The 15,610-nt window shown below is 34.0% G+C and overlaps 1 protein-coding gene across 1 annotated transcript; it reads left to right on the top strand.

Moving 5' to 3' along the window:
- Positions 1-2,703: 2,703 nt before the first annotated feature.
- LOC140148789 (uncharacterized) lies at positions 2,704-9,962 on the top strand. The gene is made up of 6 exons (XM_072170865.1): positions 2,704-2,831; positions 3,822-3,910; positions 4,910-5,065; positions 5,466-5,582; positions 6,002-6,177; positions 6,880-9,962. The coding sequence occupies exons 2-6, from the start codon at positions 3,823-3,825 to the stop codon at positions 7,018-7,020; spliced, it is 678 nt and encodes a 225-aa protein (XP_072026966.1). The 5' UTR covers positions 2,704-2,831; position 3,822; the 3' UTR covers positions 7,021-9,962.
- The last annotated feature ends 5,648 nt before the right edge of the window (positions 9,963-15,610 follow it).

The raw sequence follows: 15,610 nt of genomic DNA, 5'->3' as shown, positions 1-15,610 counted from the left end.
CATAAGAAAACATTGATTGATTGCACTATCCGATGATTTGATTGATTCCGCTATTCTCGCAAAGTAAAAAGCTGCAAAACACGTATGCCTACGGCCAGAGGCCTACGGCCGCGATACCGCCGGTACTCACGGTACGAGAGAAGCTGAGAGAGAGGAATCTTTATTTTATTGAACTCAACGTTTCAAAGCTAATTAATAATAATAAATCGTGTAAAATTTACATGTGTCAAAGACTGATGTACATAAATCGTGTAAAATTGACACTGAATCTTATGTAAACCTTTACACCATGCATAAATTGAGATAGAGATGATACGCCGTTTATGTTTGCTCGATGCTGTGTAATTTACGTAATCACTATTTGTAACCTTAGCTGTTAGAGCTTTGATCATTATTATGTTTTGATGAGTCCCAAGTGTATGAAAATATTAGTGGATCCAAAACATAATAATTATAAAATTGGATGCTTTACCATGTTTACGCCCAATATATATTGGTCTCGCTATGAGTTTTAAAATATTGGACTCGACTACGTCTCGTTTTAAAACTCACAGCTCGAGCAATAAATATGAGCTCAATCGATCCATTTTTATATCAAAGTTGCCCCCCCCCAAAAAAAAAAAACAACCACAAAAAACTAGGCTTATTTATTTATTTATTTATTTATAATTTTCAATTGCTGAATCCCAATACTCTGAAAATTATTGAGTATACATGCCTATACAGCATGTACAGTGGAAATGAGAAAAGGCGTCTGGACTGAATTTCAGTGAAATTCCAGTATAGTAAGTGGACTCCTTGCCCCTATATAAATATAGGCCTACATAACTTTTGTTACCAGTGTGTTATTATTTTTGAAAAATGCAAAAACAGTTACAAATTTATCAAGAGGTGTAGTACCACCTTAACACTATCTTGTGTTAATAATAACAAAAACATCTTCATATTTTTAATGTTAATAAATAACACCCCTTCGCTGTACAAACCTTAGCCATTAAAGTGTCAGTGTTTTAGTGTTGCTCTGCTGTTTTTGCAGTGTATATTATATAGGTCTACACTAAAAGGCCCGGGCTAAAAGAATGGTTTGAGGAGTTTGAGTACTGATTTCGATAATAGACCATAAAATTTCCAAATTGGTGCAAAGTGCTTTCTGGGTCAAATTACTTAATTTTTCAGCAGCAAATCATGTAATATAGCATTATCGCAACAAAAAAAAAAAAAGATACATAGGTTTACACTAAAACATAAAGGTAAGTGATAGGAGATGCTGATTTCGATACGTAAAATTGGGGACAGGAAAAATAATTTAAATTACTCGATTTTTGGCCAAATTGTGTATAAAATAGCATCTAAATGAACTTTACGGAAGAACAAAAAGTTTAGCGAGAACGGTATTCCCGGACTGGTAAACTTACATTGATAACTCGGGAGCTAAGGTTTCGAAGTGTTAGAAAGATTTACACTTACACCGTAAAGGTTCGCCTAATGGCGCTATGGGTTCCCTTAACATATAAGTGGAATTCGACATACCTGAAATTCTACAACTTAAAAGTGCCCTCCCATTTTGGATATATGCATATTACTATTTTCTCCTCTGTGTCTATTTTTGTCCTTAGACATCAGGAAGGTGTTTAGATTCACTTGGATGCTAATTTTGTGCACCCAAAATTTTACTTAAATTGAATCGTCCAAGAATAAGCAATAACATTAATTGGATAACAGGTTTGATGGGTACGTTCAAAATGCATGTAAAGAAGAGCGGAAAGTACGAAAATGCATCAATATGAAAAGAAGAGCGGAAAGTATGAAAATAGGAACAACATTAACCATTGTTAACCAGAACAATGAGAAGAAGGAGAAGACGAAACAATGAAACAAACACACAAACAAACAAATAAACAAACAAGCAAACATCAAAAACAAAGAAACGAAGAAACAAAGTAGGAAATAAAGAATAATAACTGATGCATTAATTGTTTATCATGCCAGTGCAGATATGTGTAGGCAGAGAAGATGTAAAATTTCAACTTTCCTGGTGTAGGCTATACTGATAAGTTATCCATGTAAGGTTTTAGCAAAACAAACCGGATATTGTTACCTATCGTATAGTCATATTTATAATATTATATTCCCTTGATTAATCACATGTATGAACATTTCTATGTGATAATACGCAACACCGATTTTCAACAAACGACACCAAAATAGACGACCTCTTTGCTCCGTCAACCAATATTGTTTTTCTCTTCCTTGCGACGATAATTACACTGCAAAAACAGTGTTTAGAAATTAAACACTTTTCTAAACACAATTTTGCCTTCATTTTTTAGCTAAACATCATGTGTCAAATGTCTGAACATTGGTCAGTGATGGTATTCAATTTCTAAACATCTGACATCCATATTCTAAACATATCGTTTCTAAACACATTTTTGCATTCACTTTCTATTAAACTGTTTTTGCAGTGTACGATATAGACGTAAATATATTTCCAATTATATATGTATGACGTCGTTACTCGTTAATGAAAAAGTGGAAGGAAGTACAATGCGGCAGCGAGCTGCGAAATATACAGGCTTTATTGGTAAAGGAAATGTATGAAAATATGTCTATTTTGAAGCAGCATTTTTGTTCATTATCGCAATGCAATAATACTGCATAAATAATTCTATATTTTGCAGTATTGACTTAAGTAAAGTCTGAGTGTCGTTGCCAAGCAAGCTTAAGTCTTTTATTAAACACCTGCCAATTGTACTTCATGGGAAATGCTCCTGGCAAGGCTCTACCGAATATATCTACCATTACATCGACGACGGAGTGCATGTAATAAGGTGAGTGCACAAGGCCTAATTCAAATGGGTTTTTTTATAGCTCAATTTGATTTTGCAGAGATGTCGACCAGCAATCAGTATAGGCATTATATGAGGAAGTGAGCCTTAAACAGATCCAAAACCTAGTACCTTAAGGGGATATCAAAACGTCAAAATGTTTGTAAAATGGTAATAATTTGAATATTACCATGATTACTGAACTATAATTAGACCCCTAATTAATTATATAAACTAATAATAATGCTAATAATATGATGATGATGACGATGACGATGACGATGATGATGATGATGATGATAATAATAATAATAATAATAACACTAATAATAATAATGATAATAAATAAATAACAAAAATAATAATGATGATAATTAAGTTAACAACTAAATAAACTGCATGATGTTTTATTATATATCGTGCATTATCATTGTTTTTTACCTTCATCTTCAGCCGTGACGTATGTACGCCCATCAGTCATATGTCAAACTATATTTACAGCACCAATGTATTAATTATTTAGTTATTAAAATCAATGGACAGTTCGCCATTTCAAATCGAGCTATTGCTATGAAGCTCCATGCTGAACGAAATGAGTCTCATTAAGAAATAATTATGAAATAATGAGTTTTTTCTAGCATATATACACGTAGTATGGTTCTTTTCTACTGGATTGGTCTTTGCCTATTTACCACTGACGAATTTTTTCCGCTCAACTAATCACTGACATGTTTATTTTGATACCATTATTAAATAACATGAAAGATATACATTTATTATGTGAGTCTCGGAAAGATTCCAGATAAATGGAGTATTAAAAAGGTTATCATGGATATAGTGATGGCTTTAATAAACGGATCGTCATGTAAGCATATCTTTTTTAACATTCATAAATGTCAAGCAAATCGCGAGTAGAAATGACTTTTATATAATTTTTTTTTATATATTAGAAATTTTAATGATTTTTAATACATAATTATCTTGCTGTTACAGAATGGAATATAGGCCCGTGTTTTCATTGTGCGTGATAATTACATGTTTGCAAGCAATTGTATCAGTCACAGCAGATGCAGGTAATCATGGTAATGTATATTATGTTCACGTTCTCTTAATGTGAAATTGGTTTTATATAAATTATATTTGCATATTTGTAATGATTACAATGGTTCCAACTTATCCTAAATGCATGGAACCAACTGAATTTGCCGGGTTTGTAAATTAGCTCAGCAGAGCAAATTTGACAATACACATAATCATGCATAACTCGCAAACGCAAAATCGGAATCAGATGAAATTTTGGAAATAATCTTTTTTTCCTGAATATACCATAAAGAGAGGATGCTAGAATCACGAAATACTCCTCAGGCCAAAAATGTACAAAAATTACCGCAGTTTTGGGGTGCTTTCCCCCTCCCGCGAAACCATCATGGACCTGGAAATGACTCCCGTGTATCAAGCCTTCAGAGCCCACATCTTTCCTCTTGTGTGTCATCTTTACTTGTCTCAAAACATTTTGGCGCAAACAGGATCACTCACCCCTTCGACTCGATGCTACATATTTTGATGAGTCAAACAATTTTCCATGTAGGTCAATATGAAAGATCAACTTATTGTTACTTTTCAGAGCTCGGACGCTTGAATCAATAAGGTTTAGGTTAGCAACTATTTTAAACTGTTGCGATTTGGTAGTTCACAGCATCTTGCGAATGGTAGTGAGCTTTAGCAAAAATTGAATTGATCACTTGATAGCGAGTGTGTAGAAGAATTAAAATATCACAGATATACTTTTGTATAGGTCCTGTGGTTCTTGAGTTATTGTAAAGAGGGCTGAAACAACAACACTTTTGTAAAACACACATATTAACTCGTTAACAACAATAAATCAAGCAAGTTTTCAACGTATATGATTTGTAGAATGAACTTTTGCAAAACATCGAAGTGTTATTTTGCAATAATATATTGATTTAGATAATGAAAATCAATTTTTGGGCTGCCTCGACCAACAATACCTAGTCTATACCCTTAACCCAATATTTACCCCATTTAAGAATACTTCATTTGTGATTGGGCTCTTTTTACAGTTTGTAACAACATAAACCACCAGGTGCCATTTCCAGTACAAAGACCAACTGAATGCTTACCAGCATCAAATCTAGACACAATAACAACTAATATATGCAACTGTAGCGGATCACCTCCAATATTTAACTTGTGTCTACCAGAACCACCACCACCAGGTAAGAACGTTAAAAAAAAACGTATTCGTGATAATATCAATGTATGATGGCATGGGAGGGGTCAATTTGAGAATTGTAATTTTTGGTAAGTCAAGGCGAGGGGCACTAGAAGTATATTGAGAAGAGCACCGGTGATAGTAGACGTCCTTGACGCACTCCTCTTCAACAACACTTGGGTTTGAAACTATCCATCACCATCACCTATGCACTGCCACTTGTCCCTATATCAATCGCAGGCCTCTTCAGTTAATCTTTATCCTCTTAAGAATGTCTAACAGCTTCACGACTAAGTTCGCGCTATCAAAAGCTTTCTCAAAGTCCGCATCATGACAACGCAAATACATACATACGTACTTCATTACTATTTTGACCCAATCTATTTCCACTCTTCTCATTTCAGATGCATGTAAATCTTATAATCCATGTTTGAATGAAGCGACGTGTATCCGTCGAAACAACAATTTAGGTTATTTATGTCAGTGCGCTCAAGGCTGGAGTGGTCGCAACTGCCATATATGTAAGTTAACAACACATTTTCAATTTTAACTATTAGACCTTCTTGAAACATTTGCAATTCCACGGTTTCGATTTTTTCTGTTCAAAAAACATGATCATACTATTTGATATAGATGTATACCGAACACAGAGTGTGTCGTATTGTCAACCAGAAGATATAGTGACGAAATAACAAGCTGTTCAACGAGCCCACCGACCGAGATTTCCGTTTGGGGATTTAAAAAAATATTTGCTGTAGGCCTATGCATGTAAAATCAGCCAAAAGTGGATTGAATTTGACGGAAACGCCGAAACGGCTTTATGCATCAGCTGTTTGGGTGCAAAATGTAGATTATTTCGACTAAAAAAACTAACACGCAGCGCAATGTTTATCAAAATGTACAAAAAACCCTACCTTTGATCATTCTTTTCTATTTACAGATGACGGTTGGGAATGGAACGACATTGTCAGGCTTATAGTCATATTTGCAGCTATTGCCAACGTGTTTTTATTAGCAATATTTTTTGCCTGGCATAGACATAAACCAATTTGTCATACAAAACAACTCCCAAAGGAAGCAGATATTGGAATAGAAAGTATATCTGCGACACAAAGTGTAAGTATATGGTGCGTGTCTGTTAGGGTGTGACGGTGTGAGGGGAGAGTTGGTGCATGTGAGTGTATCTTTTACATGAAAGTTTGACATTAATGGTAATCCAGGAAGTGGTAAACCTGCATTGATTACACAGTTTCCTGTCACTGTCTCTATAATACCTTCCTATTCTCTCGTATCCTCGGGCCCCTTTCAGTCACCTCTCTGCCTACCTTTTCCACCTTATTCCCATCTCCTTCACCTACATATAATATTCCCCTTTCTCTTTTTACCCCAGGCCTTTTCAGTCTGCCTCCCCAGCAGTACTTTGCTCAGCACCAACATAAACAGGAATTTCGAAGCTTTCCTTACTTCATTGACACGACACAGTAACTTTATGTGCAATTTTGTTCAATTTGTGTAAAAAAAATGGAAGAAATATTTAAAAATTAATAACTTGCAATTCACAGTTTTGGATATTAGACTGGTTGCATACCCGTTACGCGTTTTTTTTTTTTTTTTTTGCAGAATCTCCAAAATGTGGACCTTCCCCTCTGACACGAAAAATTGGTCCCTTTATTAGTTTTTCTTTTTAATTCGGAACATATTTGCATTAAAAGGTGAACTCTATTTTGGGTGCACCTCCTGCATACCCCACCCCCATTTTAAACTTCTCGACTAATATTCTCCTTTAAAACCATCATCACCTTCTTTTATTAATTACAGAGGTCAATTCCAAGAGGAAAAACAGGCAAGTTCAAGCATACTGGCTCAAAGACTACCAAATTGGCTACACATATCAATGGAAATAACAATGAAGATGTAGGCAATCCAGGGGCATTCCAAGAGACAATCACCAATATATAAGAGTGGGAGTTTGTCTGTAACACATTAGTTATAGCCAAAGTTAGGGAAAAGATCCTCAATCAAGCAACTCGCCCACATCTTATAGAAGCCCTACATGATTTTATCGATTGGCCAAACAGAGGATTTGAACCGGTGTCCTTCACCATAATCATGGCGCAATGCAGTCCATTCAATCAAATGTTATCATCAACCTATTTGATCGTAGTGCATTTGTTATGTGTGTGATATGAACTGTTGCGGTAGATTGCAATCATGCTTTTGTTGAATGCATTTGAAAAGTCCGCCATATTTACGGTATGATACGTCATATGCACAACCTCTATAGACGGTTGTCATTAAGTCATCTCAATTACTTTTGTGTAAATTTCAACTGAACAGCTCTATTGTGTGGATAAAAGGTGGAAAACAAAAACAACTTCCAAAACTGGACTTTCAAATTCACGATTTATGCCATTTTTCACAGGGGGTATTTGTGAAATTTAGCACTAATCTCCCTAAGCTCTTTCAGCAGCTGCACTTGAGTGGGAGAGATGTTAATATATAAACATATAGGCCTATACATCAACTCTCACTCAGGTAGACCCATCAGGTATATTGAATGGATAGATACAAATACAATTCAAGTCACACAGCTTAATTTTCTTCTCCTAACTACTTTTGGGCAGGGCCAATAAATGCAACTGCTCTGTTCATGAAATTCTGCTACAAAAGCTGATTTATATATACGAGTGGATAAATTCTAATTTATAAAGTTTTCCCTCTACTTGCTTATTGTTTCTCAATTTTGATTAACCATATCACACATTTTAAAATGCCACATAAGCATAAAAAAGCAGCACAATGACTCATTTATCCACACAGAAATCAACTCAAATATTTTGCGATAATAAATAGTTTTATTACATCAATACAATCAGTCATCAATTAAAAATGTTATGCAAATATAAAATATTTCATTTGATCAATTTATGGCATATCTATCTTTCTTCAAGGCACTTTCATTATCAAATACCAAACTCTATACAATCTCTGGGGTGGATTTCATAAACTTTTAACCCACTGTATCTTGAGAAACTTATTGTAAAGTTCTGAGCAGTCAGTATCTGTCATAATTTTACTATGAGATTCTGTTATTTATCTGCAATGTTTGTAATGTGTAATGAAATCCATTGTAACCTATGAATATGATTCTGTGTTGCACTGGGTTATTTCAGTTGCAATCCATACACCCCCTATGGAAGACATGACCTTGATCTCTCTCACAGGGGTGTAGATTTCAAATGGAGTTACCCATTCAGGTAACCCTATTTTAAAGTTAACACTCCGATTAAGGTCATGTCTTCTGTAGGGGATATATGGATTTCAACTGGAATAGTTTATTGTTAATGTTAGTGAAGTCCACCCCTCATCAATACGTTAACACTGTACATTTTTGTTATCTTAAACCACTTGTAATTTATACCCTAGGATATCAACTATTATCTGTTCCAACTCGAGTGACACCTCATGCATATTTAGCTAGGTATAATTGGGTCTATGTTCATGTTCACTGGAGGGGTTTGAAAAGTGAAATGCGCATACCTATTTTAATACATCCCAAGGTCCAGGGATATTAATGAGGTGTCACTGGAGCTGGAATAAATAAGAGCGAATCAGATCAAATAATGCAAGTGCAATTTTTTCAAAACCATGTCTCCTGCTATCAAACACATCAACAATAAGTTATCCATTTTTGAGTTATTATGCATCAAGAAGGTGAACTGGCAAAAAATACTTTTGAAACATCTGCCTTACTTCAGAACACATTTCACAATATGCATTTCATTCAGTTTCAGACCAATTCATTAACCTTATCAGTAGAGTGTGTTCTGAATATTATTGATTCCAAAATAAACCAAATTGAACATCTAGTCAACTGTACTTCATTGTTTTCCAAATGGTGATCAATAGTGATGGAATAACATCTTATCTGGATGCATCAGGTCAACTGATCATCTAATCAACATATGTTACAAGTAAATTTTATGCAATCCTATAGTCTGTATGCCTTCCTTGAGGCATTAAATTAAAATAAAATGTTGTGATTTTCTTAAAAAATGCTAACTTCTGCAGGAATCTGTTATGATAGTTGGATTCCTTGCGTCATTTCCTTTCTATACTTATCATCCTTACATTTAGCGATACAATAAAAAACAATATGGAAATTACTGCTTTCAGAAAGGCATACGGACTATAGATATCTCTAATTAGGGCAGTTACACACTCATCCACCTAACCTTTAATTCTTGTCAAAAGTTCTTGGAACACCTATGGAAAAGATGCCTTATTTCAGTTATTTCTAATGTGTGGAAATGCTACTTTCTTTGATATCACATTGATCAGAGGAATGGGGGAGAGTGTCCCGACACTTTTAATGAGCATTGTAAGCAGATGAGTGCTTATTTGCCATGTTATGGCCTTATGGATTAAGCATTTCACATCAGGTATTGAGCTACATACTAACCTCCTCCTGTGTACAAACATGCATAGCAAAAGAATTCAACATATTGTCATGCTTGTGAGCTTCTGATGTATAATAAAACTATCTTGCAATAATTCAACTCATTTTAACATAATTGAATTGTTATAGTTAACAAGGTACACTAGTTCACAACATTAAAAGCTGGAATGTGCAAAAATGGTTAATTTTCTTGGTTCACCTGGTCCAATTTCATCATATCAGATTGACTAAAAAGCTACATTCTACAAACATAAACACGGCTGAATAAATATAGCAAAATTAAGATAGTAATTCCTTGAACCTGTATTTTTATATATATTTTGTAAGATGGAAATACAAATTTTATTATTCTAAAACATAAATGTTTTGGTCACATACAGATGTGCATTTGTTTAAAAAATGACATGTTTTAAAAACGTTATGGTGTCATTTTGTTGTAAAGGCAACGTTTATTTTATGTAAATAAAGATATCACTAGATTTTGTAAACCTTTTGTTTTGTTATGTGTTTTCTTTACAATGCATCATTATGTAATTCCACAAAGGATTACAAAGCATCATAAAAGCCAAATTACATCGTAAGTTTTCATATCCCACGCAACTGCTTTAATATAGACCACTTGACATGTGATGTCATTGCCCGGCAGTAAGCGCGCAAATTATGGCAATTTCCATTGTTTTTTGCCCTGCACATGCATTTTAAATCACCCACCACATTTCATATAATACAAGAAAGCCATTGAACAGTGTCCAGTTCATTCAAGCATATCGATAGACCAGTTCCTCGCCTTTGTTGATAAACAATGATGTTAAGTGGTCTATAGGGACAACTTGCATTGTGTTGCATGTTTCCTGCACATTATACTGCCGTGAGTTAGCCTTGTGTAAAATCTTTGTAAAGCCAGTGAGAGATTGCAGAATGAAGAACTATATAATACTTCCTCAATGAATTCCTCACACACAATTAGATTCATACTCTCCTCTGTGAAGGATTGATCAAGTTTAAGGTGTTTTTGGTGTATTATGCAAAGATCAAAAAGCCTTACAAGTCTTTGTGAAATCAGCCTGAACCATACCAATTACAAATCTAGCTAATAACATGTGTTTCATAATTGTTCAAGAATGTGCATGGAGTTCAGGTGACAACTGCTTTTCCAAAACATATTTTGTGCCACTACCACCGCTATATTTGTCTTTTTCTAATTATACCTGATTACCATTATGACATGATTATGGGAAATGAGATAAATGTCAAAAATATTAAATATTTCAGACTTTTACATCAGTTAATAGCTACATTCTGACAACATGGAAATTATACTCCTTATTACCAAGATGCACAATTTACCAGTTGTTGAAAACAGTCAATATGAAACAAATTTCAGCACATTTGTTGCTATTATATTTATAAATCAATATTAGACACATTAGACTCTCATTTCCCAGATTGTGTCACAATTAATCAGTCATCCAAAGAGCAGACTCAGCAGGTGCATGCATGTAACTGCTTTTGAAAGGGTAAAAAATATTGTGACTATATTCCACAATTGTTTCGAAAAACAAAACAAACAACAACCCAAGACAAAGCAAATGAGTAACATGGTGGTGGTAGACTGATGAGGTTTTAGAAACACACTCAAGAAAGAATGCCTGGCCCGAGTGCAGTGTACGTATACAATACGGTATTATCATGGTATCTCGTTGCCTGTACAAAACGTCAATCCAAAGCGGTCAAATATATATCACAAAAACGCATACCTGGCTCTACAAATGGCAAATTCGATAAAGTAGTCAAGGCATTATATTATTCAAGGCTCAGTAAGATACAAATACAAGTTTGATTACAATAGGCACAATTGAAGACATTTTTATACACATGTATTGTGCATTTGATCGTCTCATGGTATGTATATGATTTGGCATAGTGGGCAGTTACGCATGATACCTACTATACGTCTGCATGATCTGACAAAATTTTAGTTTAAGATCAAATAGACACAAATATGAAAATAACCTGACCCTACATCACACATGTGATTATTTCAAGGTATATATATAACACTCAAATGGTACAGGGTGTATCAAGATAATTGGTACCCATCAGCTTTGTTGTCTACTAAACAACTGCTTCTTCCACATTCAACATTAGATCCTCTTGAAATGACTACGATTTATTGATACCTTTATGACATAAATCTACAAATAAGGTGGCTGTTATGGTGCATTTTATTGTGGAAATCTTGGTCATGTTCACTGGATATTGATGGGTACCAATCATTTTGATACACCCTGCATATGCATGCACAGTTTATCCATATGCTAATATAATTCTGAATACACAAGGTATACTTATAAAATTAAACTGATCACAAACAAATTAAAAAGACATCTAGGTATATATCATTAACCTACTTGAGAAAAAAGGCATCCCTTGTTGGAGAAAAAAACACTTTAAAGCTATTTAATTAGAATACTGAGAATTTGGACGGGAGAATCAAGTGTCCAAAATTGGTCTCAAATCAAAAGTTTTGACTTCAATCACTGACTAAGTACTGATAACATGTCTATCAACATGTCTGTCATAAAGTACTTCTTCTAGTTAGAAATTGAACAGATGAATGGCAATGTCGGAGAAGTGATACAGGGTGTATCAAAATTATTGATACCTGTCAGTTTTGATGATTATTGAAGACTTTCTTCAACACCGAATCATCCTAAAATGACCAGAATGACCTTTTATACAATTAATCTCTACATTTGGTGTATATTATGCTGTATGACCTGCAACTACTGCAGTCGGACCTGCCTATCACGCATCGGCCTCGTTAGTCACCAGCGAGCCTGTAGCAGCAAACATGAACAACTGTCTTTAAATCTTTGTTAGCGAAGCCAAGCCGAGAGAGTCAATGCAAACTGATGGGTAACAATATGATATAGCCTGTATTAAACATTTATTTATAAAAGCCCTGATAATGGTCAAGAGCCATGGCAGTGCTATGCATGGCACTATATTGACCTAATACACTGCCACCATGGCACAGTAATTTGAAAATAGAGAACATAATATGGATTTTTTCACAACTGATCAATATGATTAAACATTATGTCCAGCAAATAAATAGCTGACATTTCATGAAAACTACCTACTTTGCAGTAATACTTTGTATATATGGCAAAGAACATTTGAAATTATCATCATATCCCAAAAGAAATGTATCTATCAATTTAGTTTGGTCCAGAAGATGGACTTGTTTGAATACATAATACCCTGGATAATATCATAGTGAATATAATATGGAAAGATAAGTAATCGACCACACATAACATCATAATATTTAGAATGTTTGTGAAACATTTCAACAAAATATATATTTTTCAATTCAGGCACAAAATGGAAGATTTCTATCAACAATTCAATATATAGAATGATCAAGTTTCTGGAATGAAGGTTGTGATAGTTTTGCATTATATGTCAGATTTCACTGTAGACCCTGTTATTTCAAATGTACACACTGATCCATTATCATTGTTACAGAATCTTTCTTATTGTCTTATATTAAGTTAAGCTCCAAACAGTCACAATTAGAAATACATGGTCGCATGTCATAAGTTGGGTACAATTTCCATTACATGGTCAAAAATGACAAAAAATGAAAAGTGTGTAGTTACTTATTTGAGAAAAATGCAAAATTAGTCACAAAATTTATCACAGGGTGTAGTACCACCTTAAATAGTTAGTAATTGTTTTAGGTGTACAAATTCAACATTCAAAGCTTTCAATACATCATACCCTCACTAGATTTGAAAAAGTAACCAGTAGTTTTGACATGCTGACATGTGAATTTTCACATAGGCCCTATTGCACACTCCCCCATCCGCCTGCTCCACATCCGCCTGCTCCTCCACCCCTGGCATTTTTCATTTCAACTGATGTGATTTTTTACTGAATAATATATAATTATATGCTTCAGTAGACTGAAAGAGTATAAAATTAGGCTTAAAATGAGGTATCAACCACTGCTGTAGGATATGGGGTTACGGAAAGCCAATCAAATTTGTATCGCAATTTTCAGAAAAGTGTAATCCCTCCACCCTTTTTGCATACCCAACTTATGACATGCGACCACATATGAATATATGACAAAGTAATTTGAGAAGCGTTGCATTGTAGTTAATCCAACCAGTTCATCAAACACAGCAAGTTTCCTAATTATGCAAAATAAGAGCAATGATAAATCCATTTTTAATTGAATCACATCCTTACAATTTTCACTGGACTTGCACCAATGCTGGAGATCTTCAAGGCCCTGCTAAGTCACATGCAGCGTTATGGAAACTACTGCATTTGTCGTGACCAGCAAAGCTTGAGTGAACCATCATATTATATTGTTGGCAGATTGCTGACTTAACTGACTGCTAATTGTGCCATACTGACAAAACCAAAACAAGCAAGTGGTATTATTACCACAATTTTGACTCATTGTAGGTTCACATTTTAAAATAGTAAACTGCAGTTTTCTGACTGTACACACATTTCCAGACTTGCTCATTTTGCTCTATCAGATTATGAAAGCTTATCTATATTGAACTCTTCATCAGAACCGTTGGAGGTACTGAAGACTTACTTGAATATATAGTGCATGAAATTAACACATTGATTGACAACTGAAACATTTAAGAAATGGCACTGAAACATAAGAAATGGCACAAGGCAACAGATACAATTGCCAACATCACATGCGCTTTTTCAGTTTCCTGCATTACGCTTATTTTCAATGTCTTTTTGTTTAAACATCTTTCTTGTCCTAGTCAGATTTCACAAAGGTAACAAGAATTTTGCAAATATTTACAATATGGATTATGTAACATAATATTCCATCTATTATGTGCTACAGATGAAATTAAAATATGACACAAATTTGAAGTTACCAGTATCCCAAGTTGTTTTAATTTACTGTCCACCATCGATGTGTATAAGAATACTGATTCTCATTTTGTATAAGAATACTGATTCTCATTTTGTTTGTTTATCATGAAAATTCTGTTCCTGCTCATTTAGTTAAATTAGTACTGAATTTATATATAAAATGCGTAGCAAATGTGGTACTGGTAGATAGATACTCTCCTATGACTTTCCAAATCTTGGTACCAATATTTTTTTTGCAAATCAAGGTGTGCTCCCCTTGGAACAGAAAAACTAACAGCAATTTGATGAAAACAGGCATGTTTAAAGGCACACATAATTTTTGAAATATAATGTCCATTTCAAGGCAGTTTCATTCTTGTGCTCTTGTAATGTTGGCTTTACATAGTTTGGCTTTACAAGTTGTTCAATTATACAAGAATACAAGGTTACAATGTACATATAAATACTTAGTGTCATCTTAAGGGATCTAGAATGAGCGTTTATGGCGTTTCGACAGTATTTTTGTGGGACATGAGAGCACCTCAGACGTGTCGAATTGCATTCTGAATACTGAAGCATGTCTTTCTGATATCAAATAATTTTCATTTTTGAAATTCACGATATAATACAAATTTTATGACAAATTATTAAAATTTGATATTTTTCAAATTTTTGATATATAACAGTCCTCGTAATAAATTTTATAAATCTAATGATATATTCTTAAAGTGTATGTAGCTGGGAGGAAAAGCCGACGATCAATTGAAAATTTTGACCTTTTATATTGAAGATATGGATTTTTTTCCCAAAAGACCTATTTTTTTTTTTGGTGTTTTGGGAAAAAAAAATCCATATCTTCAATACTGAATGGTCAAAATTTTCAATTGATCGTCGGCTTTTCATCCCACCTACATACACTTTAAGTATAAATCATCAGATTTATAAAGTTTACTTCAAGTACTGTTAAATATCAAAAATATCAATTTTTAATGATTTGCCATAAAATGTGTATTACATTGCAATTTCAAAAAATCAAAATTATTTGATATCAGAAGGACATTCTTCAGATTCAGAATGCAATTGATATGTCTGATGTGCTCTAATGTCCCACAATAAATACTGTCCAAACGCTCATACCCCATCCCTTAAGAGACATGCAGAGTTATCACTGTGACTGTGGATCAT

This window comes from Amphiura filiformis, chromosome 1, assembly GCF_039555335.1.
Source record: "Amphiura filiformis chromosome 1, Afil_fr2py, whole genome shotgun sequence".
NCBI lineage: Eukaryota > Metazoa > Echinodermata > Ophiuroidea > Amphilepidida > Amphiuridae > Amphiura > Amphiura filiformis.
Note: the sequence above shows the minus strand (reverse complement) of the source record. Positions and strands in the feature narration are given on the sequence as shown.

Bases quoted from the DNA above. Each gene is read 5' to 3' on its own strand.
- LOC140148789 (XM_072170865.1), top strand. From the start codon at position 3,823: ATGGAATATAGGCCCGTGTTTTCATTGTGCGTGATAATTACATGTTTG. The intron at 3,911-4,909 runs GTAATGTATATT...CTCTTTTTACAG, and splicing joins AGCAGATGCAGGTAATCATG to TTTGTAACAACATAAACCAC. The intron at 5,066-5,465 runs GTAAGAACGTTA...TTCTCATTTCAG, and splicing joins ACCAGAACCACCACCACCAG to ATGCATGTAAATCTTATAAT.